Source organism: Neofelis nebulosa, chromosome 1 (genome assembly GCF_028018385.1).
Source record: "Neofelis nebulosa isolate mNeoNeb1 chromosome 1, mNeoNeb1.pri, whole genome shotgun sequence".
Lineage (NCBI taxonomy): Eukaryota > Metazoa > Chordata > Mammalia > Carnivora > Felidae > Neofelis > Neofelis nebulosa.
The window spans coordinates 81,128,421-81,156,069 of record NC_080782.1 but is presented as its reverse complement, the minus strand read 5'-3'; the positions used below and the strand labels follow the sequence as shown (position 1 = coordinate 81,156,069).

The following is a 27,649-nucleotide window of genomic DNA, read 5'->3' as shown; positions in this document are numbered from 1 at the left end:
CTAAATCTACTTTCCTCAGCAGCATGTTTATCATTCGAAGAGGCTCTTTCTGATGTCAGTTTTTTTGGGTCTATGCTGAGGATAAAAAATCCAGAATAATAGAGTATGATTTTGCTCTGAATGGTTTCCTTGGTTGCAAGGTATGTGATCCACTCAGATAAAGAATAAGAAACTTTATTGCAGGGCACTTGAGACACAGCTCTTGCCATCCTCTCATGGGGTTCCTGTGTTCACCTTCTCCTTGCCTCTCCACCTCTCCCTGCATCTGCTCTCTGCACCAACCAGTGTCCCTTCTTTCTACTGACCAGCTTCCTCTACTGACTCATGGTTCCTTCTCCTCACTTCAGCTTGCACAAACCATCACTTTCATGAACATGACTCTTCCAACTTCACCTCCCAACTCAAACTGGCAAATTCTTTTCATGTTTCTTAGTTCACATTCCTGAGAGGACAGACTGATCAGTCCATTTTGGAGTTTTGAGCCAGATTACTCAGAATCACTGGCTAGTTATGGGGCAGCTGTGATCAGGATGGGGCAGTGTCATGTGGAACCTAATGAGAACACCAAAAAGCAGGAAATCTAGGAGTATGGGGGAATGGGACAGGTTCCATGGCTAGCCTGTCCAAAGCCTGTCCTGCTTTGTGTGTCTATGTTTTTCCCCACCAGCCCTGGTGAAAACAGTCTGCAGAGAAGCTTAGTAACTGACATTTTGAGGTCACAAAAATGTTCCTGTTTCTAGTGATAACACCTCTTAGAAATTTTCAAAGAGTTTGTAAGAGGGCAGTAAAAAGTCACCTCTCTACTTCAGTAAGTCAGAAAGTAGAAGAAACCATGATCATAAGAAGCAGCAAGTGATGGCAGTGGGTGGTGTATTGGCAAGGTAATCTATGGAGGAGCAAGGAGAAAATAAAGAGCCGGGAGAACAAATTTGGGGATGAGAAATATGCCTCGGGAGGTTTTCAATACTATGCCCTAGCCTCAGCTGTCCTTGTTCCACCCTCCCCTGCCCTCTTTCAACCTGGAGAGGTATTAGGTCCAGAGATCAATATTTGGGGTACCCTACTGCTTATGTAGGCTAGTCTGGGAAACTTGCCACCATATATGACATTGCTCCTAAAGAAAAATGCGCCTTCAGGGTTGAACAATTGACTTACAAATGTATTTGTGGAACATAATTGCTGCTAAAATGGGAACTGCTAAAAATAGATTGCAATCTGGGATTTTCACTCCTAAACCTCTAGAGACTCAACAGCTTTCAAGAAGCTTCTGCTTGCCTTTCCCACAGCCTACTTTGCTCCAAGGAACAAAGTGCTACCAGGGTTTAGTCAGGTTTAAAGAAGTAGCTTTAACTGTGAGCTAAAAGAGATTTCCACAGTTTCTAGTAAAGGGATTAAAAGTAATTCCAAATGTTAAGGCCAAAGTGATAAAAGAGTGGGAGCTGCTCTTTTGGTAGAGAAAAGGCAGCCATATCTCTGTGCCCCTTCTGTTTTTCTCCAGCTTCCTTCCAGAAAGGATAGAGATAACCTTCCCTTCTCTTCTTTATTCCTTTCTGCACTCTACACCAAGAGGCTAGTTATGTCAGAAGGGGCAGGGCTGTTCTGCCTACTAAAAATGTGTTAGGTAGCTTTAGGCCAAAAGAGCTCAAATTTAAGTGTGATCAGAAACACCTGGTGAAGTGGTAAATAACCCAGACCTTCTCCTGTAATTTGGTCAGCAGGTCCGGGGTGTGGCCCAGCAACTTGAAGTTTTAAATGAGTACCCCCTGATGATTCTGGTGTAGATATTTTACGTACCATATTTGAGAAAGAAAGCCTGGACCCTGGGGCAGAACGTGGATGTACTGCTAAGATACAGTGTATGTGTGTGTGTGTGTGTGTGTGTGTGTGTGCATGTGTGCGCGTGTGTGTGTACACGCATGCGCATGGATATGCAGGTGCTTGCCCCTCTTTAGTTCTGGGCTCCAGGAGATCCTCTTGCTCAAGCTGAAGGTTTTGGTTCTACCTAGCTCAAAAGAACTCAACATTTGAATTGGGGCCTAGGCCAAGTGGAATAATAGCTTCCACTAGTTAGGTCATAGACCTCTGAGCCAGACCTTGGTGGATAGAGCAGTCATTCTCAAACCTTGCTGCACATTGAAACAACCTGGGGAGCTTTAAAAAATACTGATGCCTGGGCCCCACTTCCAGAGAGTTTGATTTCATTGGTCAGGGTATAATCTGGACATTTTGGAATTTTTAAAGCTCCTTGGGTATTTCTAATGTGCAGCCAGAGTTGAGAACCACTGTGGTAGAAAAAAAAAATGATTTTCTTTTTCCTAGGACCCTGGCTGAAAACAGTATTCACTCTTTTACACCATAGACACCATAGAAGAAAACTTGATACTTGCATTTCTGCAAGGCAGAACAAAAAAGTATCAATGATATAAAAGTGATAATATCTTGAATAGTGTTTACTTTTAAATATAGTCAAGGATAATGAAAATATTCTTAGTCTGGCTTCTTTTGTCCATGGCAAGAAAGAAAGACATGGCATGATATAACTCAGAATTCTCTAAAGTATCTTAGAGATGAAGTCAACTATGATAATACTGTTGTCTTCAAAAGCTTCCCCGAAAGAAACAGGGAAGTGTTAAACCTTTATTCTTTCTTTCTCTTTTTCCTGAGACAAAGATGATTAGATTCATAGTTGATTATGGTATAGCATTTCAGGACTATCTGTGATTTTATTCTCCTTTTCTAGAGGTAAGTGAATAAATTAAATGGAAAATGTATCAGTGAACTACAGCTTTTGAACAAATGGACAAATTCTGATCATTAGAGGAATAATGTCTTTATTAGATTGACAATATTCTAATAGGTTCACACACTTAGTGACTAGTTTGTTTTAAGCTGTTTTTTCATAGCAATTTGGTATATTTGGACTTTGTGAAGATTAAACCATTCTTGTCAAAATGCAGTACAATTCTGTATTTAAGAATGATAACATTTATCTTAGAAATAGGCTACACAGGGCTGGTCTGAGCTAGTTTGGATCCATGCTGAAAAGTCTGAGACTATAAGTCTGTACTCAAGATTCTAAACTGGAGGTCCTTGGACAGAGCAATCCATGGACGTTGGGGAGGTTCACAAACTCTCTGAAACTGTTTGCATAAATTTGAAGGTATATGCTTCACTCTATTTTCCTAGGAGAAGGTCCATAGCTTTCATCAGATTCTCAAAGGCATTATAACCACAAAAGTTTAGGACCCAGAACTCCATATATTTAAAATAGAGAATCTTCCACTTTAATCCCCTTCAACACAGTGTATCACTGAGAACAAGATACAAAAGAGGAAGAAGAATCTACTTTGCTTTTCAACATGGCTCTTCTTAGGTCTGGAATTATAAATGTTTAAGTGATGTACTGGCAGCCCTTATGTCTTAGCTAAAATTGATTTGCTATAAATGAGCATTAAAAGGCTCCAGCAATGGCAGAGATTCTGAATTTTGTTTCTTTTGCTATAGGTTCCATACCATTCCAGGAAGAGTGGGCAGTTCTGACCAGGTGGGAAAACTGCCATTGGCCAAGGGCAATGCTTTTAGTTCACGTAATAGGTACAGTTTTCTAATTATAGAGCAAAGAATAAATTTTAACATTTTCCTTGCTGATTCCCCTTCCTGGATCTAATTAGATGGTGTCAGCTTTAGGTGGTCATGGTCAAAAGCTGTAAATGCAGCAAAGATGGACCTACCTATAATCACACCCAACATGGGAAATTACGGTTTTATGAAATGATAAAGAGTAATGACTTTATGAAAAAATTGCTTTTAACAGAAAGTTTCCTTAATGTTAAAATTTATTCAACTTGCAAACATTAATTCGAATTTCTTTTTAGGATTATAAGGGAATATAGTTTTAGTTTTATTCTAGGTGACACTTAGCCTCATTTTGGGGAGAAATGTGACATTTGTTAACACAATATTTTTAAATTAAATTTATCTAATATTTATAGTATTACCTTTCATGACAGAGTAAGGCAGTAGGTAAGAAGCTAAATTTTCCCCTGGTGTGAGAAATATGATATCTGAAATTAATTTTTTTTATTTTAAAGGCTAATTCCAAAATACATGATCCATATATATAGTTTTCATGGGGACTTAAGGAGTGATAATTACATCTGCACATATTTATATATGAAGTTAAGCTATCATGCTTTTGTAAACTTTAATGTAAATATAATGGTTTTAGCCTTCAGGAACGTTAGTTTGCATTCACTTAAACATGAAGAAAAAGAAATCTTACTTAACATTGAAAAAACTGTATCCTTTATTTTGAATTATTGGACTAAATGCAAGATAATCCTTTTTATGTTATAAAGTTGGAAATTCCTACAAATGTCTAAAATTCACACTGCTGCCATTCTTAAATTTGAGTGACCAGAAACTATCTACAAATTGGTCTGTATTTGCTTTTGGTTTTCTAATCAGTTAATTGACCCAAGCCATTTTCAAAGAGAGATGACAATGTCTAATTAAAACTTGGAAATGACACTACATTTGAACTACTCCTGGCTTATGTTCTTGAACAAAAATAAAGACAGTTAAAGACTCCTTCTCTCTAATCCACGAGAAACAATCAAATGCAAGCACTGTTAAAAGCTAATGATTTTTCAAAATCCAGTGACTGTCTCCATGATACATAGATGACTGTGGTGGCAAAAATAAAAACAAATCAACCTGAGTTATCTATTTGCAAGTTAAAAATGAACATCACTGTTTGCAGGACTCATTAAAATTAGATACTAATTCTTCTTGAGGAATAGGAGTACTATTCTAGGTGAAATTTATCCCCATACCGAAGAGTGTGGATTTTTTAAAAAATTATCATAACTGGCATTTTAAGCCAAGTTAAATTTATCACGTATTTTCACTATTACCACTTTAGATCTTTGATAGTGGGATGTCCAGATAAAATTGCCACTGGAATTTTGGATTTTACCTAGTAGAGTAGAAGTGTCTCTTAGTTTATAAAGCTTAGGAAGAAATTCTGACCCATGTGTATTTTCTATGTTGTTTATTTAATCCCAACTATTTTAAAAAATTGCTTTCATGCTACTTTCCCCAGTCCCAGCTGGTGTTCTTTTGGGGGATGCTACACTGGCCCATTGTTTAAAACAACATACATAATCTAGGAAGGCACATGTCAACAGGACTTTAGGTTAGAGCCAAACCTGGGAAATGTTTTTCAAACAATTCTGTCTCCATCCTTTCAGTAAGAGGAGGAACTCTTGAAAGTGTGATGGGAAAATTGTTGGGACCTGTAAGGATCCTATTACTCTGAGAGTTTATGAATGGAATGGGTGGGAAGAATTAGTACAGCCTTCAGGTGGTAGCTGTAGGTGGTAAAGCCTCCAACAACTTCCTTCACTGAGCTTCCTAATGTTAGAGTCCAGCCTCTGCCAACCTCAGGCCAGCTGGAACCTAGCCTTGCTAGTGGTAGCCACAAAGAGCCGTTAGGCTCAGCTGATCATCACTGGGTGAGGAGGTGTCAGGATCGCTGTAGATCTGAGTCAGGGCTAAACTCAGGATTTCTTTCTTTTCTTTGTAAAAACGCAGTTCTTGTCCTGCTTTCCTGGCTTCCTCCAACTCCCTCAGGGCCATCCGTAGCTCTTGAGAGAGAATTCCTGGAGATTCCTTCTCTTTCATGATCCAGTCCAGGGCCATGTGGCTGCGCATCTTTTCATCTAGGGAATACTGGGAATAGTAGGAGATGACTTCCTGGAAGCCAAGAGACAAAGTCCAGAGTGTCAATGAAGAGCAACAAAGGCACCTGTGTTCATGGCTTTCCAAAACCTCATTTCCTTTGTCCCTGCCACCCCCCACATCCACATTCATACAGGTTTTACCAATAACTGAACCTCTCTGATGTTTACACATGGAAACCAAATCCCATGATATACTTCTTAAAGCAAATGAAGGGCCAAGCTGGTCAAGCAAAGCAAGGTCACTTCAGGCTAAGTCAAAACACTACCACCAAGAATGACTCAATAATGTTCACAACAGAACTCTGACGTTGCTAGAAAATGTCTTCCTTAGAAAATGCATTCCTTCACACATGGATATTACCTCATTTATTCCTTGAACTCTTCTGCCCAGGATTTTCTCCTTCAGCAAGACGGAGAGATGGAAACAGTTATATGGAAAGATTAGGGTATAATTGGGTTTGGTCTCACCCCCTGCAGAAAGCAGGAGGCTTTGAATCAGGACAAGACTTAGAAACCAGGAGAGCCCACTTCCTAACAAGAGTCAATTTGTTAGCTTAAGGAAGATAGATGACAGTCCAAATGGCTCACAGCAACTACAAATAGAACTTTAAAAGTGTATTGTGGAACACAGGCATTATCATTATTGATATAATGGTAACTTCATGTACAGTATTTCTTCTGCAATTAAAAATTGGCCACTACCTGTCAATTTTCATGTGAAAAAAATTGCCAATACATTGTAACATAATGTATGGGTTTGATGGATACACTTTAAGAAGATCTTGTAGAGTGGATGCTTTGCTTATTTTTATTTTCAAGAACATATGGTATTTATTTATGACCTTAACAAATTAAAAACAACCATGGAAAAGTGTTTATAACTAACCCAGTGAGTTTCAAAGGCCTTTTATAAAATCAAAGGAAAAGAAAAAAAAAATAGCCAAAACCATTGTCAGCTACTTATTTCTTTTCCATCTTTGACATTTTGAAAGCCAGACTTTCTAACCAAAGAACAACTAAAAACTCCTGGGGCTGCAGTGCATGGAAAACTCTTATATCCGCCCACATCTAGCTGACTAGTAGAGGCTTTATTCCTCATACAAATTCCTGTTAGCAAATTCTCAAAAATAAATGGCCATCTTTCAAAGTCTAATGGTGCATAAAGAAAGCAAAGAAAGCATAAATATTGGAAGATAGCAGGTGAAAGCTGTTCAATACACAGGAGAGGGTTTGCCTTTGCCATTAAAAAAAGGGGGGAAGGGTGCTTCTCATAGGTAACAAAGAAATAGTGAGACCCCATTTCTGAAAAACAAGGAAGAAACTTCCAAACCAAAAAATTGAGGTGACTGAATGCCAGCTTGCCCAGCTTTATAATCATTTCTGTTGCCCTTTGGGGACTTTTAGTGGATAACTTTACCATTCTTCAGTGAAGCAGTTCAGAAACAGTACATTCTCAAATTTCTTTCTGCATTCGAGAACAGAAGAGGGCACAAATTCTTTTTTAATATATATAATTTATTGCCAAGTTGGCTAACATACAGTGTATACAGTGTGCTCTTCGTTTTGGGGGTAGATTCCGGTGAAGGCACAAATTCTAAGGTTGGGCAGGTGTGTAGAGTAGATTTAGCACTTGACTTAGAAATCAAGTCTGTCTTAATGATCCCTCCATTCTGGCATTTAGTACAGGTAGCTAAATGAATCCCATGTCCAGGCAATATTCTTCTTAGCATGCCTAGTTGGTCAGTCCCTGACTCAAATAGATTGTTTTATATATTTTTTTCCTGTATCTTCTGCTCTTAATAAATAAAGTTACCAAATTTAAACAGAGAAAAATCCAAATAAAGGAAATCTAGGAAAATGACAAGCCATCTGCTCAGTCTCTATGACATAAACTGTTCTTGATTGGAAAATCTCACCTGTCGGGAACACTTTGTTTCACGAAGGGCTTTTAGGCTTCCATTCCAGTGCAGTAGTTGGAAAATGGTCATCAGCTCCTACAAAACCCAAACACCTGTCATTAATCTCAAAGCAGAAATGTGAAAGAAAGTGTGAGAGATGGGTAGGGCATAACTCTGATCCCCAACTATCTCAGGAAAATAGAATACACAATATCATCAGAAAATTTTGAGACTTTTCAAACACCAGAGTCTCCAAGATTCTCGAGCATTCTTTCCTCCCTCCTCTGCCACATCCATATTTGCACAATAAAATGACTAAGTAGTTGAAAAATATCTTTCAACATTAAAAATACATATACTGTAACAACTCTACATTCAAGAAGTTATCTAAATATACCAGCATATCTCAGAATGATGTGCAGGCAAAATTATTCATTGTACTGTTTTTGAAATTGCCTGAGGCTGGGAATATGTTAAATGCTCATTTTTAAGGAAATGGTTTTAAAAAGTATGAAACTTAAGGGTAGCAGAATATGCTACTCCAAAATATAAGTTTAGGACATGTCATTCCAAAACATGACAAATATACCAAATTTTGGTATATTGATTATTTTAAGCCAGAAGCACTTGAAAAACATCAAATGCAGAGACAGTCTTTCCCTGAACTCCCCTTATCTGCCTAAAGACAAAAGGAACTTGTTTTGATAAATCTCCTCCTGAGGAATTTTATCAACCAGGGAAGACCAACTCTTACTACAGAAAAGGAAACTGGAGGTCCACACCATACCCAAACAAACTCTGTCACAAAGTATTATACATCCTATCTATTCTACTAAGGGCCCATTCATCTTTATTAAAAATCATTTGCTATCCCCTAAGAGGCCTACATCTCCTGCTTCCCCTTTTCCTATCAAGATGGTATTTTATCATAAATTCCAAGCCACCTCAGGAAGATACTTATTTTTCCCTGAGTATCTCTCATGTATATGTGAGGTATATATGCTAATAAACTTCTGTTTTTCTTATGTTAATCTGTCTTTGATTGCAGGGGTCTCAGCTAAGAACTCATAAGGGTAGAAGGAAAATTATTTTCCTCCCCTACAATATATTCTTGCTACTGAATACTTTCATTCATGGAGAGAGAATGAGAAGGCTCTCCAGGTTCTAGTATAAAGAGTCTTTATGATGTGGTGTTAAAAGAAAAGCAAGATGCACAACACATATACTGTGTGCTGGTATTTGATTTAAAAGAATAGAAAACCCTTATAAATGTTTGCTTGTAAATGCCAGGAGAGTTCTGGCAAGATACAAAAGAACTGGGTAACATAGTTGTCTCTGGGGAGAGAACAGGAATGTCTGGAAGGATGGGGAAGGAGATCTCCCTCTGACATTCTGTGTTACCTATTGAGCTTTGAATCATGTGACAATATTACATATTAAAGAAACCATTTAAATTTTAGCCAAAAAGTAAATATAGATAACATATAATTGACAAACCACAGAAACTGTAAAATTCTCCTATGTTTATAAATTCAGTCAAGAAAATGCATACAAATATGGGTAATAAAGTGTAATTGACCTTAAAACCAATCCACAGTCCCTATATCCAGTGGCTGGGGCTGAGCACATCATTGAGTTTCTATCAGCATCTTTTCCCTTGATGATATGAAGGGCAAGGTAAACTATATACACATACTGAAGATTTTATTTTCCTAATGCGTCTTCCAGTGAAATTATCTGCATTTTTTTTCATTTTTGGTCAGAGAGACTACCCCCCCCCCATTGTGGATTAACAGCATAAACCACACACACAATGCAATTAAGGAAATTCCTGGTCATGACACTAGTTATGAAAACTTAACTTTGAGACAGATGTCCTACCGACCATTTAAAAAAGCTGATTGTTTTGTCTTTACCTCTGCTTGCTCAGGAAGAAGCTTAAATTATGAAAATGAAGATACTTAAGGCATTCTAAGATTTCAGAAATCTTAAAATTATTGAATTTTAAAGCTATAAGATGATCAGAAGAGCAAATATCACCATTCTTATGTCTAAAATTGCCAGTAGAATGTAATTTTTTTCCCTTCTTTTCAGTTTGGAGTTTTGTCTACATTCTATTATTCAAGTAAGCACTCAAAGAGCCCGTAGAGACTTCAGTAAAAGCAAAACCATGTGTTTCTATTAATTAAAATAATTCATGGATACCAGCAGAATTACTCCTCCTACCCCAAACAGAGATGCCACTATCTGCCTAGGGCTTTGGTTCCACTGCTCAGGGAAGCTGCCCCTCTTATGCCCTCTCTTTTCCACTTCTCCCTGGTCCAGATTTTCAGTCTGTCATGTCACTCTGATAATTTGGAAAAGTGAGAGTGGGTTTGTTCTACAGCTAAATCTTATGTAATCTGCTTCTCACCCCTGTGCTTCTCAGCAAGGTAACCCCAGTGACTGAAGAGGGTAAATCTGTGCTACCTTTCTCATTGTACCTTTAAACCTACTCACTAGAGACTTGGTAGCCATAAAAATGAAAAGGAACACTTTTTATGTCCTGATAGGAAACAGTCTCTGTGATATTACAGGAGGGCCACTATTTCCAAATAAGACATCTCTTTCCGTTTCATGTTTTATTTTGTATTCTAGTGTATATATCCGTTTTTTAAAATAATGCATACCACCTCCACTCCTCCACTTTCCCCCCAACCCAAGTTTATAATGGTTACACTCAGTAAAACCCAGAAAGATATAGTGAGTTTCTTCTGTGACTTTCAACAGCCCTCTTGATATTGTCCTTGTGGCCCAGTTTGAGAAACAGCCTACAGGGCTCTTAATTCCACCATCCTACAATTTTTGCCTTAGTAACATATTCTTCCTCCAATGTCTTCTAAGCTCTCATTCTTATCTATACACTAACTACTGTCCCCTTTCCAGATAAACTCTTGGCATTCCACCCAGCAGTCCTCCTAAGACTTTAGCACCCACAATTCTGCCATGAACAGAGCCAAAAACTGTTCCCATGTCCCTTGGCAACCGACATCTCTCAAAAACTTCCCCACAGAGACTTGAACTGTTTTTCACTGTGGAAGAGCCCTCCTCCTTACCCCTTATGGTTTGTCCAAATTTCTATTCCATCCCCAAGGAGTTTTTGCTGCAGCAGTAACACAACTGCCTCTTTCTCAGTGCTGTTTTTGTTCCTAAAATCCCACAGGGAAGATGACCTTCTTTCTGCCTTCTTACATTACATCCCAATCTAGTCATTGCCTTCCTTTGTAGAGATGCTAATCTTATCATCACTATGTAAAGTATATTGAAATATTTCCACATTCTTCCTGTCCTACTTCTTTATTTTCCTTCATAAGACCACCTTTACTATCCTCAAATCTTCCCGAAGCTGTTTGAGCCCTTCTCTTAACCCCAGGAAATCCTTGTATGCCTCTCGTTGATTCCATCAGAAATCCCTGCATTATTGCAGATTGGCAAGGAGAGCAAGGAGAGGGCTGCTGTGGGCCTCTCTAAGGATTCTCTTCCTAGGTCATCATAATCCCCTGCTGCCTGGTTTTCATGGTTTTGTTTTCTACCTGTCAAAGCCTTATCACTTTAATTTTTTTTTTTTTTTAATGTTTATTACTGAGAGACAGAGAGACACAGAGTGCAAGCAGGGGAGGGGTAGAGAGAGCCGGAGACACAGACTCTGAAGCAGGCTCCAGGCTCTGAGCTGTCAGCACAGAGCCTGATGCAGGGCTCGAACTCACAAACCGTGAGATCATGACCTGAGCTGAAGTCGGTTGCCCAACCAACTGAGCCACCCAGATGCTCCAAAACCTCATCACTTTAAAGGAAATATGTTTGGTGAGCTATCTGACCTGTTCCTTATTCATGTCTTTGTGCCATGCTTCTTGTTATGTGGCTGACCTAGAAGCCTGGGGAGTCTGGGTAGGCTGACAGGTAAACAAGAAGCTGGCCTATAAGTTGGGTTGGGACTAGGGTGATATTTGTTTGTTATGAATTTTCACACATTCATTTTGAGTTTTTAAAATATTACATTATAGGGGTATCTGGGTGGCACAGTATAGTGGTGTCTGGGTGGCACAGTCACTTGAGTAGAATTCTTGGTTTTGGCTCAGGTCATGATCTCAGGGTCGTGGGATTAAGCCTCACATTGAGCTCCATGCTGAGCGTGGAGCCTGCTTAAGATTCTCTGTCTCCCTCTGCCCCCTCCCTTGATTGCACTCTCTTTCTCTAAAAAAAAATAATAAGAATAAAATAAAATAGTGCATTATAATATTGTCTTTGTCATTGAGTTTTTTGAAACTCCTTTAAATTTTGTGCCTGAGGTGAATGCTTAATTCTCCTTTTCTAGTCATCCCTTCTGGTGAGTCTGTCTCAGGGACAAGGCCAGCTTCATGAACTTGTGATCTGTGCAGTCACACAGGACCCCAAGCTTGATTTAAGTCTCCACCGACTTGAAATTCTTAGCAATTTTTTTTTAAAAGGCCCTGCATTTTTATCTTGTATGGGCCCCAAGAATTATGTAGCCAGTTCTGATCAGTAAAATAAATTTGAAATCAAATGGAGAATCGAGCCCTGTGTTTTCTTCATCTTTAGGAAAAAGTGCAAATTGCAGCTTTCATTCTTCAGTTTTCCTGGTTCAATTTGTCATTCATTTAGTTTAAACCACCACCAGCTGGGCTCTGTCCTCAGTGCTTCCTGGTGTTGCCTCCTATTAGGAACAATGTTTGCCCTTTCAGCTACTTTGTGGGGAGAAAATGCATGCTGCTTCTCTCTAGAACTCTGTCTGGGAGACTCTCTTGGTTCTGTGATTCATCAGAAATAAGAAAAACAAACACTGTAAATGGAGAACTTGAAAAACAGGTGGGCACCATCTCCCCACCCAAGAGAATGGATTTAAGAGGAAATTTGTTTATGGGATGAGGTTTTAAAAGGCGACCTGGAGAATTTAGCAAAGATGTAAATAAACAAGTCGTCCTTGGACTGCATTAGGCTTCAGAGTAAATATATTAACCAGCTTCAGTCAAAGTCTGCCTCAAATCTGACCTTGACAAGACCCAGTGGCTAGTGCTGTCGCCATCCCTCCCCCCAAACACCAGGCAATCTTCTGTATGGGAAGGCTACCCAGCTTCCCTCCCACGATGTGAACGTAAGCAGAAGCCTATCACGTTTCCTCAGAGTGCTGCCTCCTTGACAGCCCCCCTGGAAAGCCTGCAGGCAGTCAGGAGACACCCGCCTTGTTTTTATATGGTATAGTCATCCGTAGCTAGATACAGACATACGTCTATTACCCACCAGGGGTACTGAATTGCTGTGTCGGCTACAAACAGCCCAGGTCTGTGGTCAATTCCCATTATGTGAAGAAACAAGCTGATGCATTTAACCCAGGCCACCAAGGAATGTGCTGGGACCCAGCAGGCAACCTAGAACTGGCGGAAGGAAAAGAGATGTGTTCCACAGCCGTCCTCCTGGGTTGCCAGCATCCCTACTGGGGGAGTGAGTTTGGATTTTTCCTGCCCTCACATCCTCTTCCTTTGTCCCCCATCCTGTCCCCAGCCTCTGTTCTGAGAATTTATGAACCATTTCCACAGTTTGATTCAAGTTATTATTTCACATACTTAAATACCTTACTACATAGACCACACAGAAACGTACAGCCCATTGCAAGGTAATTAAAGTATTACTAAAAGGTGGTTGAGTACAGCCTTTCATAGTATTTGGACAAAATTTTAAGAATTTTTAAAAATCGTGCCTCCCTTATCTTTGCCAGATTAATAACCTAATTGCATTCAAAAATCATTCTTAGTTTTCTGAAAACAGCTACTAAATCACATACAAGCTACTATGTACTAGAGCAGGCAGCATTCATTTTATAGTAAAAGAAGTACAGTTTTCTTTGGTTGGGGTTGAGAGGGGAGGAATTAAAATACATGAGGTTCTTCCTTGGGGAAATTACTGTACTAGATGCTGTATAAATGTCACGTTATGTGCATTCCACAAAAATCCTACACAATGGGCATTATGATTCCTATTTTATGGATGAGAAAATTGAGTCTCAGAATACTGAAGTGCCCAGGTGGGAAGTGGTAGGGCAGGTGTCACACAGTCTGTCCAATTTTGACAAATTGGTGTTCTTTCTCTTGTGTTTATCCTCTTCCCTTTCATTTTTTTCTCTTTGACTTTAGATTATTTATGGGGGAAAAGCATGGACCCTTTACAGTTCCACCCTTTTATCCTACAGCAAGAGCCCTGAAATATTTAGTGCAGGGAGGTATCTTTTCCTCATTTGAAACCTTTAGGTTAGATAAAGTTGCCAAGGGAATCTATCTGGTAGCCTTTCAGGTGAAGCAGTCTTTCTTCAGAAGTATATATAATAACAGTTGTCAATATTCCTTGTTGATTCTCGGAATCTAACAACAGAAATACTGGAGGTATAGTCTCTTCATTATAACATTGTGTATTGATTCCTATTAGCATTGCATAAATATGGATATTCAATATCCAAGTTTAGTTTTTTTAGAGGGCACACATTTCATGCCCAATCACTGCTGAATTTTCATCTGCCCAGTCCAATAAAAGATAACAGTTGGGACTGTGAGCTCAGAAATTAGACTGCGTGGGTCTGAACCCTTGCTCTGCAATTGACTAAATATGGCACATTTCCTTTCCTGATGACATGGGGATAATAAATACTCATATGTTTATTGTGAGTGTTAAATTATGCTGTTTGTTAAATGCTCAGCACAGTAAGCACAGTGTCAGACAAAGTAAGCATCCAATAAGTGTCAATGAGTATTATTCTTATTGTTAATGTTATTGATTTGCAAATAATAAGTAATATAGTTCTTCAGCTCTATTATTGCTTGTCAGCAGTGGATGAAACAGAGTTACAGCTTGATAAATGTTTTGATTTAGTTAACAATGGGTGGTGGCAGATCTTGTTTAGTGGAAATGCCAGAAGCGAGGGGAGCATTGTTTAATGTACACTGTAGGCAACTTCATCTATGACTTCCGAAAATTAAGAACCAAATGGTCAAAACCAACACTTCAAAGTGTTCAGTTTGGCTTAAAAGGAACTTTGTACTGAAAAGCTGGTGAAATGTTACAAGGTCTTCAAGTGGTGGTGTTCCCCAGATGTTCCTTAGACTTAAGTCTTTTACTTCCCTTTAAGAAAGCAAAGACTCTGCTTTGTTTGCTTGTTCATTTTAGTCTACTGAGGTGTGGCTATAATGGAGCTACCATGCTGGATTCTAAGAGGGTTAGGTTAAAAGGCCCAAAACAAAAAAAAAGACTAGACTATTGGGAAAGGAGATTTTAATGATAAGAGTGGCATTCTCACAAGTTTCTGGATTGTGTAGCAAAATTAAACATATAGCAGGAAGTCAGATACCTGAAATTCCAGCATGGTCTTCCCCATGTTTGACTCTAACATGTAGTGGTAGGCTCCAATGCTGGTGCTGGGGTCATCTGCATCATCCAAAGTGCCCTTGGGAGGAAAGCAGAGAAGGAAAATATTATGGATTTTCCCTCCTCTTCTTTTGGTGTTCACGAATTAATGCCATGACCCTACAGTGAAATTTCTATTTTCCTGACCTTTCAGGTGTGCATTCTACAACCAAGTGTCCAGTTGATTTGGGATAAAATTCTTAATCTCATCATGACTCAGAGTAAAGAGGAGGATTTTGTAATCAGTTTGAATCTAGATTTTGATTAGAATGTTAACTAATTATATACTTGCTAAAAGAATAATTTTCCCAAAGTAGAAATTCCTGTATCTTGCACAAGGTCTTTGCTGTTGATGGTGGTAATGTGTGAGTGGTTGCTCTCTGAGGCTGCCTTCATCTGTTATTTGAAACACTGAAATGCTGACCCTGTTCTGATTTGATGGCAACCAGGCAAGATTATATAACTGAGAGGGAAATAATTCTCTGGTTGTACGGACCATTCATATTTTACTGCCATGATTCTTAATGGGAGTTCTTATAATACATTGGTGTTTGACCTGGAGACATGGACCTTGGTGTATATTTTTTCACTTCTGGACTGCTTAATCTTTAGGAAACAAGGTGGGTGGGTGACGAGTAGAACTGAAATTTCTCTTCAATTTAGTTAGGGGTAGTAACAATAAAAAAAACTAACACAAGCTGTGGGCTGGCATTGGGGCCTGCCCTTTAGTATCCCAGGGCGTTGGATTTCTGGGAAAGTGGGCAATGCCTTTGTGAGACTGAACAAACAACTGCCAGCATCAGATACTAGCAAATTTATAGCTTTTGAATGCAATAACATTAACATGCTGCTGCTGAAATATTTATGTTGGCTTTTTAAATATCCCAGAGGAAATCCATCCAGAGCCTGCAAACCTTATATATTCTCTTTCCTGAGAAATTTCCATGAAAAAAATGATAAATTACATTTACACGGAGGGCCCCTCCCTGCTCCTGAGTAAATTCCACACATATAAATCAGGCATCATTTTCCTAACTCTCTTCCTCAAAGGCACTTAAAATTTACAGGGCAAGAAAATAAAGGCTTCCTTTCATCCTGACAGCAGATACAGAACAGAGCCCCCTGATGTCTTCCTGCCAGGTCAACCACTCTCTGTCCCTTACCCCTTCTCTTATCTCTCTTGGGGGTGACAAGAGCATTTACGAGGGGAAAAGGAACAAAAGGGTCACTGCTAGGGCGATAATGTGTCCTTCATTTTCAGCAGCTTCTCCAAAATGACAGAACCTTTATAACCAGATTAAGGTAATCAGAGAATGTAAATCTCAGATGGGGTTTATCCATGCTAATGGCAAAATCAGGAGGTGGCTAATTCCCTCAGTAATGCCAAGTTCCTGTTTTTGAAGGACACACACAGAGACACCTGCCACAGTAAGAAACCAAGGCTTCGTCCATTGTAGTTTGCAGGTAACAAGTATCAGAAGCTCCACATAATACAAGGGGCAAATCATCTACTCCTGGATTTCTAAGACAGTTTTTGTTCTTACGCATTTTGCATTAATTACGTCCATTATAGAAATTTTCTCTGTAAAAAGTTTTCAGCTCTCTGAAAGAAGTAATTCCTATTAAGCATGATAATTCTAAGAGCTAACAAATATTGGGAATATGGCTTTTCCATACCTGAGCAGTCAGCCTTTCCTTAAAAATACAGATTGCCGGATTCCTACACTGGCTGGGGAATGGGTACTTTTACTAAAGCACTTCAGATAATTTTTATCATCAGTCAAGTTTGGGAAAAAATGAGCTAGTTTATCTCTACATTAAAACAGTATTCAGTTGTATGCATTCCCAAACCCTAAAAGAATCAACGCTTTTCAAACAGCTAACATTCAAGTAAACAAATCAGGATGGATCAAATTATCTACTTTGATTTAAAGTTTGGTTAATGGTGATCCAGGGCGTCTAAAAAATATTTCTGTGATGTGGCATAGGAAGACAGTTCCAATTTCTTGATTTCTAATCCAAGTGTTAGTTTTGTTGAAAATCAATGATTTCATGGGTAAAACTTAAACTTGCACAATTCTTTTTTTTTTTTTTTTTTTTTTTAAGTAAACTCTATGCCCAGTGTGGTGCTTGAACTCACAACTGAGCCAGCCAGGCTCCCCAAGTTCTTTAAAAAAAGTTCCTGCACAAGGAACTCCCCAAGTTCTTTAAAAAAAAAAGTTCCCCAAGTTCCTGCACAGTTCTTAAAGAATTTGCTTATTTGAGTATTTCCCAAGATTGAAATGCCTCAGTGTTTCAGTGCGGCCAGCTCTATCCTAGTGGGTACTCACACTGGTGGAGGCAACTGCTTCCTGCACACTCTCCATAATGAATTCCTTAGTGATCCTTCGAGAGGGCAGCTCATTGAAGAGGGAGTTGATTAGGGCCACTTTAGCTGCATCCCGTCTGGCCTCAGCTCTACTTAGGCAGCACTTAAGAAGAAAAGAGAAAAGGAGTTATTACAGGATTCAGCATCTCCCCATTTTTTTCACTGCCTCAGTGGATCTCTGGACATTTCCATTCATACATTTACTCTCTGCACCTATTCTTCCTTACTCATTGCTAATCCCCTGAAGATCATGAGATTATCTTTCTGCCCTAGAGTCCATGAAAATGTCTTGGTTGGTCTTCCATTGATTTTTGTCTTATTTTACTGTCGTTGAATGTCTACTCTGCACCAGAGGCTTTGCAAACTGTTAATAAATAATAATAAAAGTAATAATGGCTACTACTGTGTACTTGGTGATTACATTTGTCTTCAGTGCCTTCCTCAAATCCTTATTTCAGAAGGAGAAAAATGTAAGGAAAGAAGGAAAATGGGAGATATATATTTTTTTAATTTTTATTTTTTTTTTATTTTTGAGAGAGACAGAGAGACAGAACATGAGCAGGGGAGGGGCAGAGAGAGAGGGAGACACAGAATCCGAAGTAGGCTTCAGGTTCTGAGCTGTCAGCACAGAGTCAGATGTGGGACTCAAACCCATGGACCATGAGATCATGACCTGAGCCAAAGATGGACACTTAACCATCTGAGCCACCCAGGTTCCCTGGAGGTATTTTTAACAGAATAATTGAAAACACAGTTTCCGGAGTTAGACTGCTTAGATTCAGATTCAAGCTATGGTACTTATTTGCTGAAAGACTATAGGCAAGTTAGCCCTTTCTGTGTCTCAATTTCCTCCTCTGTAAATGGTAATAATAGTAATTCCTATGTCATCACATTGAGGATAGGCACAATTAGTTAATATAGGTAAAATCCTGAGAACACCTGACACATGGGAATATCTCAGTCTTATATGTGCTTACATGTCCAGGTTAGGACAAGGGAGCTAATGTCAAAATCTATTGTTTTTCTTTTCCAGCATTTATCCCCCACTTTCCTTCTAATAACCATTCCCTGATACTCTTTTTTAAATTTTTTTTTTCAACGTTTTTAATTTATTTTTGGGACAGAGAGAGACAGAGCATGAACGGGGGAGGGGCAGAGAGAGAGGGAGACACAGAATCGGAAACAGGCTCCAGGCTCCGAGCCATCAGCCCAGAGCCTGACGCGGGGCTCGAACTCACGGACCGCGAGATCGTGACCTGGCTGAAGTCGGACGCTTAACCGACTGCGCCACCCAGGCGCCCCCCATTCCCTGATATTCTTGAGGACCACCCTTTCCACCTTGCTCTCAGTCCACACAGTTTGGGTAGGATATGCCCTGTTTGGTCTTTCTGAAGTTAGGAACCATAGGCAGACTATGATTAGCAACTCATTAAAAAAAAATAATAATTCCACCTAAAAGTAATATTGCTCTCCATTCTCCTAACCTCACTTTCCTGTGGCTCACATGGGTCACTCAATGTGTCTTGATTCTTTTCTATCCTGTTTCTTTTGTTGTCAGCTACAACTCCTCTTATTCAAATTCTGGCTTAGCATGGACCCTGGGGGTCTAGGTACAGGGATGAAGCCCTGTGAGAACTGCACTGTCCTTGGAGCTCACTCCTACTGGAGGGTGTGATGCCATTTCTCCCACAGGTTCCTATGAACCGCCAAGGGTCGTAGAACCTACTCCAGAACTCCTGGTGGGAAACAAGCCCTGGGAAGAGAAGCCCAGAAGCAGGTCCTGGTCAACAACGTAGCCAGTCACCTCTGGCTCTGCTACTTCATGATCATGAGACCCGGGCTTCCTAAACTTTGGGACGTATTTCCTCACTGGACAAATGGGGAGGCCAGGCCCTCTGGTCTCCAAGGCTCCTACCACCTAAAATGCATGCTTCTCAGAATCAGTAGCGGTTGGTGACTGATGTGAAAGAACAGGGAAAATACCAAAGATCCCAATTTATTTTGTAGTTTTGTAGCCTCAAGAATTCACTAATTCCACAGGGAAAAAGCCAAACCCCCTCAGTTTGCTTTCCACACCTCCCCACCTCTACCTCATCTGCCCCACTCTGACTATGTGGACACTGACTGAGGAACACTTCAAACTCGTGCTCTTGTATCTTCCAGAGGCTGGCCTCTCCTCTCCATCTCCACAAACCCAGTACAAATCCCCTGAGGTCAGGCCCCAGCCCCTGTGATTTTCCCACTGCAACCTCCCTCTTTGGACAGTTGAGACAACTATTGTAACGATCCCATACTTGGCTACGGATCACTTCTTCCTGCCCCTCTCCCAACCTCCAGGCCTGGGAAGGCAGCTTGTATACTTCTTGAGCATCCTCCAGAGTGCCTGCTCCCAGGGTCAGCACTTGGAAGTGCTCCACATGGTTAGGGTCCAGATGAAATAACGACAAGACTTCTGAAATAGAAACGTGACCCCAGGGAGGATGGAAAAAACGTGCAGTAGCCTAACAAAACAGCAATTATACACAGCTATTTTAATTTATAACACAGAGAGAGTTCCAATATCTCCTTTTAAATAAAGAATGATGCTGGGGTGCCTGGGGGAGGGGCTCAGTTAGTTGAGCATCTGTCTTAAAAAAATTTTTTTTAATGTTTATTTAATTTTGAGAGATAGAGAGAGACAGAGTGTGAGCAAGAGAGGGGCAGAGAGAGAGGGAGACACAGAATCCGAAGAAGGTTCCAGGCTCCGTGGTCAGCACAGAGCCTGACGCAGGACTCGAACTCACGAGCCGTGAGACCATGACCTGAGCCAATGTAAGACGCTTAACTGACTGAGCCACCCAGGAGACCCTGAGCATCTGTCTCTTGGTTTTGGCTCAGGTTATTATCTCACAATTTGGTTTGTGAGATTGAGTCCTGCATGTCAGGCTCTACACTGACAGCATGGAGCCTACTTGGGACTCCCTCTTTCTCTCTTTCTCTGCCCCTCCCCTGCTCTGTCTCCCTCTCTCTCTTCTTCTTCTCAAAGTAAATAAACTTAAAAAAAAAAAAAAAAGAATGGTGCTAAAGTTCTAAAATATATATGAAAGTGATTTGGGTTTTTCCCCTTAGAGTTGAATGACAAGCAAGAAGGCTTTGGGATAGCTTCAGGCAGCAAAAGTCTTTTAAGATTTAGCTCTCTCCTGAGGTTTAGGTTACTTTATTCAATTAGGGGGGTCTGGACAGATAGGTTGATTTTGTCATATGGACTTGGCTGAGAATTTATGGAACACTGAGTTCTGAATCAGTGGGCTTTCACGGAAGCTCAGGTGTTACCATTTCCAGGAAGTTTTCCCTGACCACTCCAAGGTGAGGGTGGGAGGATCACTGTTCATGAGAGGCATTCACCACACTGCCATGTAATTATCTGCCAGTGCTCTGCCCCATAACCCTAGGCGGTAAGCATCCTAAAGGCAGAGTCGGTGACTAAGTCATTTTTATGTCTCTGTACTTGAAATATAGCTTGTTGAATGACATTCAGCTTGTTGCTGTATTCAATTGAATACAGTCTAGAAAATTCAACAAGTCTTTTTTTTTAAATTTTTTAAAAATGTTTTTATTTATTTTTGAGAGACAGAGACAGAGCATGAGTGGAGGAGGGGCAGAGAGAGAAGGAGACACAGAATCTGAAGCAGGCTCTAGGCTCTGAGCTGTCAGCACAGAGCCCGATGCAAGGGCTTGAATTCACAAACCTACGAACCGTGAGATCATGAAGTGAGACAAAGTCAAACACTTAACTGACTCAGCCACCCAGGCACCCCAAAAATTCAGTAAGTCTTTAAGGCACCTGACAAAATGCTCAAAAAACCCTCAGAAAGAAGAGAATTAAATACATGTACTTATTATTTTAAAAATCCCATTTCAATATACCCTGTATGGTATGTATAACACAGTAATATAAAAATCTATTAATATGTGAATTTCTGAGGGATAATTGCCATTAGTTCAGGCACTCTAAGATTACCATTTTTGCTTGAATGTAGAATATGTTTATTATTCTTTGTAAAGTCAGTTTCCCATCAGAAAGCAAAGTTTTTGCAAATATTACCTGACATCTGTAGGAGTATCCCATTTTAATAGGAATTTTCTTTACAAAATCTATAATAGAGCCATTGGGGGTTTCAGAGTTTAGAGAAATTAGATTCAGATCTGGGCAATCTTAAGAAACTTTATATAGCTTTCTATCTAAATAATAGCAATTTAAACTGTCTTTCATAGAGAGAGACCTAGTAAACACTACTTAGATAAAAGAAGCTATCTATTTTAAATAAGACCAGCTAAGTAGTAGATCAAAGGCGCCACATACATTTACAACCAAATGGCACTGCTTTTGAGATCAAAGTGCTGCTGGGCTGAGAGAACAGAAGAGCCTTTTCCCAGAAAGCATGAAAAAGGACTACGGAGACTTCACCAATATCAAGATTTTAAAGCAGACACATGTCTTTACTTATTTTATTGTTTCAATGTACAGAATCTTTGGTTAAAATGGGGGAGAAAGTGTACCAATTAATAAGTACATAAAATAAAATAAATTCTGAATATTCAAAAGGCTTTTCTTGCTATTGTTCTTTGCATTTCTAAAAGACAAGTACTTCAAAATGTCTATAATGTTAACCAGCCGCTTTCTTCTAAAATTTAGAGCTACAATTCCAAGCCAGTAAAGGCTGCATATTTTTCTTTAGGGATATTTAAATGGGATCTCTCAAACCATAAGGGCCTGCACTTGGGCAAGAAATGTAGCCAGAAGCAATCTGCTTGGCAAATCTACATCAGAGTGTGGATTCTGTTGTAAGAATAGGCACCATTACGGTTACCATCAGTAGGAAATGCTGCAAGAAAATAAAATAGGGTAAGTGACAGGACACTTGTGTCCTGTCCAAATTGGTCATCAAAGACATCAGTTGGAGAGTGAATGAAGTATGATGTTATTTCAAAACAACTTCCTGCTAGAATTAGACTTCCCAGGTTGTATGGTTTATTCTCAGTTTTTCAGCCAGACCCCAATCATAAATACAGATTCGTAAACCATGCCTTATCCGCTAACCATTCTTACTTGTTAATATAGAGAGACAACTTCTGTCCTTTGCACTTTGTTAAAGTGCAGAGCTGGAATATTTAATAGTTGAGATAGTCAGCTGTGGATTTCTTAGGCATGTGAAGCTACATGATTTTCAAGCAGCTAGTAGACCCCACTCAGACATTTATCTTGATGCTCAGATGCCTTTCATTTGTTGATACATTATAAATCACAATAATCATTTCAAAGCCTCCTGGCTCGAATCTAAAATTAAAGCAAAAAATAAAAAATAAATAAAAGAGTGCGGCAGTGCTGAGGAAAACTATTGGAAGGCAGTGGTACCCAGCCCCAAGATAGCTCCCCATGATCTCTGCTCCTGGCATCCACGCCCTTATGCAGTCCCCTCCCACACTATTCCAGGGCTGGTGTATGTAACCAATAGAATGTGACAGAAATTATATGGTATGTCACTTTCAATATTAGGTTATAAACGGGGCTGTGGTATCTGTCTTGGTAACACTTGCTTTCTCTCTTAGACAGCTTTCTCTGGGAAAAGGCCACTGCCATGTTGTAAGCAGTGCTACAGAGAAACACACATGGTAGGGAACTAATGCCTTCTGCCAACAGACATCTGAGTGATATTGGAAGCTGATCCTCCAGAACAGATCAAGCCTTCAGATGACTTCAGCTCCAACTGACAGCTTGACTATAAACCTCCAGTATGAGACAATGAGTGTAAGTTTTGAGGTAATTTGTTACCCAGCCATAGATCACTGATATAAAGGCATTTCTCTTTGTTATCTTATTTTGCAGATAAGGAAACAGAGGTCATATCCCAAGGTTATATAACTTAAAAAGTGACGAAAAAAAGATTAAACCCCAGGTCTCCCTGACTTGAGAGCCAAGATTTTTAACTACTACACTATTGTGCTTGTCACAGAAATGGTCACACACCTTGGAATAGATGGAATAAATAATTTAGCTAAAATTTCATAGCACTCCTCAAATTGATATAGTTCTTTAGCCAAAGCTCCTATTTTGATATTCTATGGGTCATTTTGACAAAAGACTTTGAGATTGTCTCCTCCCATCCCCGCATGACAAATTCAACTTCATTCAGAACAAAAAGCCAAAGAGGAAGCAGTATGCTGTGGCAAGCAACTGTGCTTAGTGAAGAGGGGAATGTGCTGACAATTATTCTATATCTGCTTCCTTTCTACTGTCCTTTTGGTGCTTTCCTCTAACTGGACAATAGGAAGAAGAAAAATGGAGAGAGAGGCCAGCTATGATTAGATGAGAAGATCAAATGTCATCCCTTGTAGGAAATTTCTAATGCTGGCTGGAAGTTACCCCTTGATGAAGTATGGGGCCAAGAGAATTTATAATTCTACCACATATGAGTGCTCAATAATTTTAAGAAGTGTTTGCTAACTCTTCAAGAGAAAAAGTCATTTAAATGAAATGTCCCCAACTCCATTAGATAAGAAATTACCCCAAGACCAGTTCATTCTTGCCTTATATTTTATTTTGCATGCTAGATCACCAACAAGCCACTAAGAGCCCTAGGTACACTGTGAAGATCATTGATAAGCCTAGGCCAGGATCTGAACCAAGAGTTCAGAAACTTTAGTGTTCATAGTAAGATCACTGGGGGAAATGGTTAAACATGCACGTTTCCAGGCCCCAATCTGACCAATTTAATCAGTTTCTTTAAAAGGATTGCAGTGGGGAGGTCTGCATTTTAACTTTCTAGGTGATTCTGAGGTAGGTGAATCCAGGACTTCTCTTGGAGACTTCTGTCCCATTAGTGTCTCACTTGTAAATATCAGGGGCAGAACCATGATTTTGTGGGGCCTGAAGTTCACACAATTTGGTGGACCTTGTTTAAGGAAAATATGAAATTATGAATTTAAAAAGTTGGCACTGTGATTTGGAAGGAACCTAGATAGAAGCTTCACTGGCTTCATGGTTGAAAAGTCGAAGTCTCTCCTCTACTATACCAAAACATTCTACACTTCTATACTCTGGTCACCAACACAACTATTTCCCCCATGCAAACAAATTCTCTGACACCAGCTGGATGTCCTACATTTTGACATAATTCTTAAACTATCTACCTGGAGATAGCATCACATCCCATAGATTAATGGCTCTGTCCTACAAGACTGCTCCCACTTCAGACATCAATAGCAAGTCCAGATTGTCACCTAGGTTTCTGATTAACCTGTTAAAAATGAATAGTTCCCATTACTCCCTCCTCTTCTATCATTTGCTAGAACAACTCTCAGAATTCAGGAAAATGGTACATTTATTAGTTTACTCATTTATTATGAAGGGATACAATTCAGGAACAGCCTGAGGAAAAGATGCATAGGGCACAAATGTGGGAAGGGGCTCAGAGTACCATGTCCTTCCCAGGTGTACCACCTTCCCAAAGGTGGTACTTCCATATGTACACTAACCTAGAAGCTCTCCAAGTCCCATCACTTAGGATTTTTGTGGAGGATTCATAACATAGGCATGATTGATTAGATCTTTGGCCATCAATGATTAAGTTAATTTTTAGCCCCTCTCCTAAGAGGTCAGTTGCTTGGTCTGAAACTTTCAATCTTCCACTCATTTGGTTGGTTCCTTTGGCAACCAGCCATCATCATTAGGGGCTTTTCAGAAATCACCTCATTAACATAAACTCAGGTGTGGTAGAAAGGGTTTTTTTGTGAGTAATAAAATATACCTTTTTATTCTTACCACTTAAGAAGTTCTCAGCATTTTAGGAGTTTTGCGCTAGGGACCAGGAAGGATAAAGACATATGTGTTGAAGAATAAGAAATATGTATTTCTTATTATAAATCACAATATCACAATAGGAAGTCCACCTCTGCTATCATCAAAATGTTAATTTCTCACTAGTGAAATTGCTTCTACCAAAGAATCAAGGAATGCAGTGTTCAGGTTGAAAAAAAAATTCTTTATGACAGTTCTAAAATTAGGCCCTTAGGAAGTATATAAGCACTGCTGATTTAAGTAAGTGAGGTCTCCATTTTCCTTTTCTGCTCAGCAGTTTTTATTCCTTCCATGATAATTTCCCAAACTGTGGCACTGTACAATGGCAAATTATTCAACCAAGATTAATTTGCGAGTCAGTAGGTTGTCCTGAAATAAAATAGTAACTTATCAACTTTTTAGGATGTACAGAAGTTCTTAAGTAAAATAAAATTTTGGGTGTCATGTACATGTTATTAAAATAGAAATGCCTGGGGTGCCTGTGTGGCTCAGTAGGTTAAGTGTCTGACTTTAGCTCAGGTCGTGATTTCACGGCTCGTGAGTTGGAGCCCCGCATCGGGCTCTTTGCTGATGCTGATAGCTCTAGGAGCCTGGAGCCTGCTTCAGATTCTGTGTCTTCCTCTCTCTCTGCACCCCACCCCCCACCTCTCAAAAATAAACATTAAAAAAAAGGGAAAAAAATAGAAATGCCTAATAAGAAATGAATTTTAATGTTAATTATTTATTAAATACTTTACAAGTATTGATAAATGTGTTACTGTTCCTAGAAACCTGGTTAGGCTGGCACAATTTATACTCTGAACAGTTACTTTCCTGAGAGCCTTCATTTGATTAATAATTTTCCCCATGCTTAGTATGAGAAAATAGGAAGAATACATGGGTTGAATGGCTGTTTCTGGACCTCAAGATGTTACTGTACATACATCTCAACTACAGTGTTTTCCATAGGAAAGCACATGGAAAGACATCCATATAAGTAACTTTTTTCCATCTTAAACATCAGACTTTTTAGGATTTTTCATATTTTTATTTATTTATTTATTTATTTATTTATTTATTTAAATTCTCTTGTGGCTTAAGGTTTTGTTTTTTGGTTTTTTTTTGAGAGAGAGAGAGACAGATGGACAGACAGACAGCATAAGCAGGAGAGAGGGCAGAGAGAGGGGGGACAGAGGATCTGATGCAGGCTCTGCGAGGACATCAGACTGCTGTCTGCTGGGTGACTGAGCCACCCAGGCGCCCCTTTCATATTTGTATTTGAAAGACATCAAGAAAAAAAAAATGGTTTGTAGGTCCAAAATGTACAAAACCAAGTTAGGCACACTTAACTCAGTCCCTACTAATGATAGCCAAGGAGTTGAAAAATAGTCTATTTAAGAAATTAGATTTTTGAATAAGAACAGTAATAGCAAATGTAACAGATCAAATCTACGTATGAATTCAGACCTGAAAATGTTGTCCCCCTTGGGGTCAAGGGCAGGTCAGTGTTACTTAGGTGGCATTCCCTGAATGGCACATTTACCCAAGGGATGTCCTGAGGTGGGACTTTGCAGGTGGCAAAACCAAATAAACTGACTGAGAGGTGAGAATTCTTGCCCAAGTCCTTTAGGCTGTCAAGTCTGTCATTCAGGTGGTTGGAAAAATTTTGCTTTTGGGAATCAGAGTTCAAGTCTCAGCAAGCGACTTGCAGAGTTGTGTGTGTATGGCCTGCCAGCTCTGGTCAGTGTCACCAACACCTCTGTTTCATCCTGACAGCAAGGCATCAGCACAAAGAATGCCGCAAGCCAGGCCCTGCTGCTAATTGTCCCCTTTTCAGTTCTTTAAGACCTTGACTGCCCTGGTCTAAGCATGAACATTTGCATGTGTTCCAATTTATCTAATTGTGGATATATTAGCATTTTTTCTCCTTCCAGATGGTGATGTGAAAAAGGGCAACCATTGAAACTCAGTCACTCAAGTTAATATTGTGTCTCTTTCTCTGTAGGTCAGGCTGGCTGCAAATATGTTGGGAGCAATTTGGAACTCTGTGTGTGTTGGGAATCGGGGTCTTTGCTAGGTATGGGGGAGGGGAGTGGTCTGAGAGTCCAATTTTCAGAGAAAACTCACCAGTTCCTGTCAACTGAAAGAAACGTTTCATGCACATGGTGGGTCAGAATGTTATTTTTATAATATAAACCACCTGGCCTCCTCCTAGTTTACCTCTGCTGCAAATGCTATTCTACACACATACCTAGACCAAGGTCCCTGGTAACTATTACAAAACCATGTTGTGTTTTGCTCCTTGCGTTTTTTTCTTTCCCCTTTTTTCTTTTATTCCTTTGGTTTTTTCAAGTTCAGGTGAAGACAAGATGAA

General features: G+C 39.6%; 1 protein-coding gene across 2 annotated transcripts in view; it reads right to left on the bottom strand.

The window, feature by feature from the left end:
• Positions 1-2,814: 2,814 nt before the first annotated feature.
• LIX1 (limb and CNS expressed 1) overlaps positions 2,815-27,649 on the bottom strand; it is a 57,099-nt gene continuing 32,264 nt past the window's right edge. For both annotated transcript variants that reach the window (XM_058726378.1, XM_058726386.1), the window contains 4 exons: positions 17,422-17,562; positions 15,036-15,131; positions 7,661-7,738; positions 2,815-5,757 (listed from right to left, as the gene is read on the bottom strand). In XM_058726378.1, coding sequence (XP_058582361.1) covers positions 5,470-5,757; positions 7,661-7,738; positions 15,036-15,131; positions 17,422-17,562 — 603 coding nt within the window. In that variant the 3' untranslated portion in view covers positions 2,815-5,469. The remainder of the gene's footprint in view (positions 5,758-7,660; positions 7,739-15,035; positions 15,132-17,421; positions 17,563-27,649) is intronic.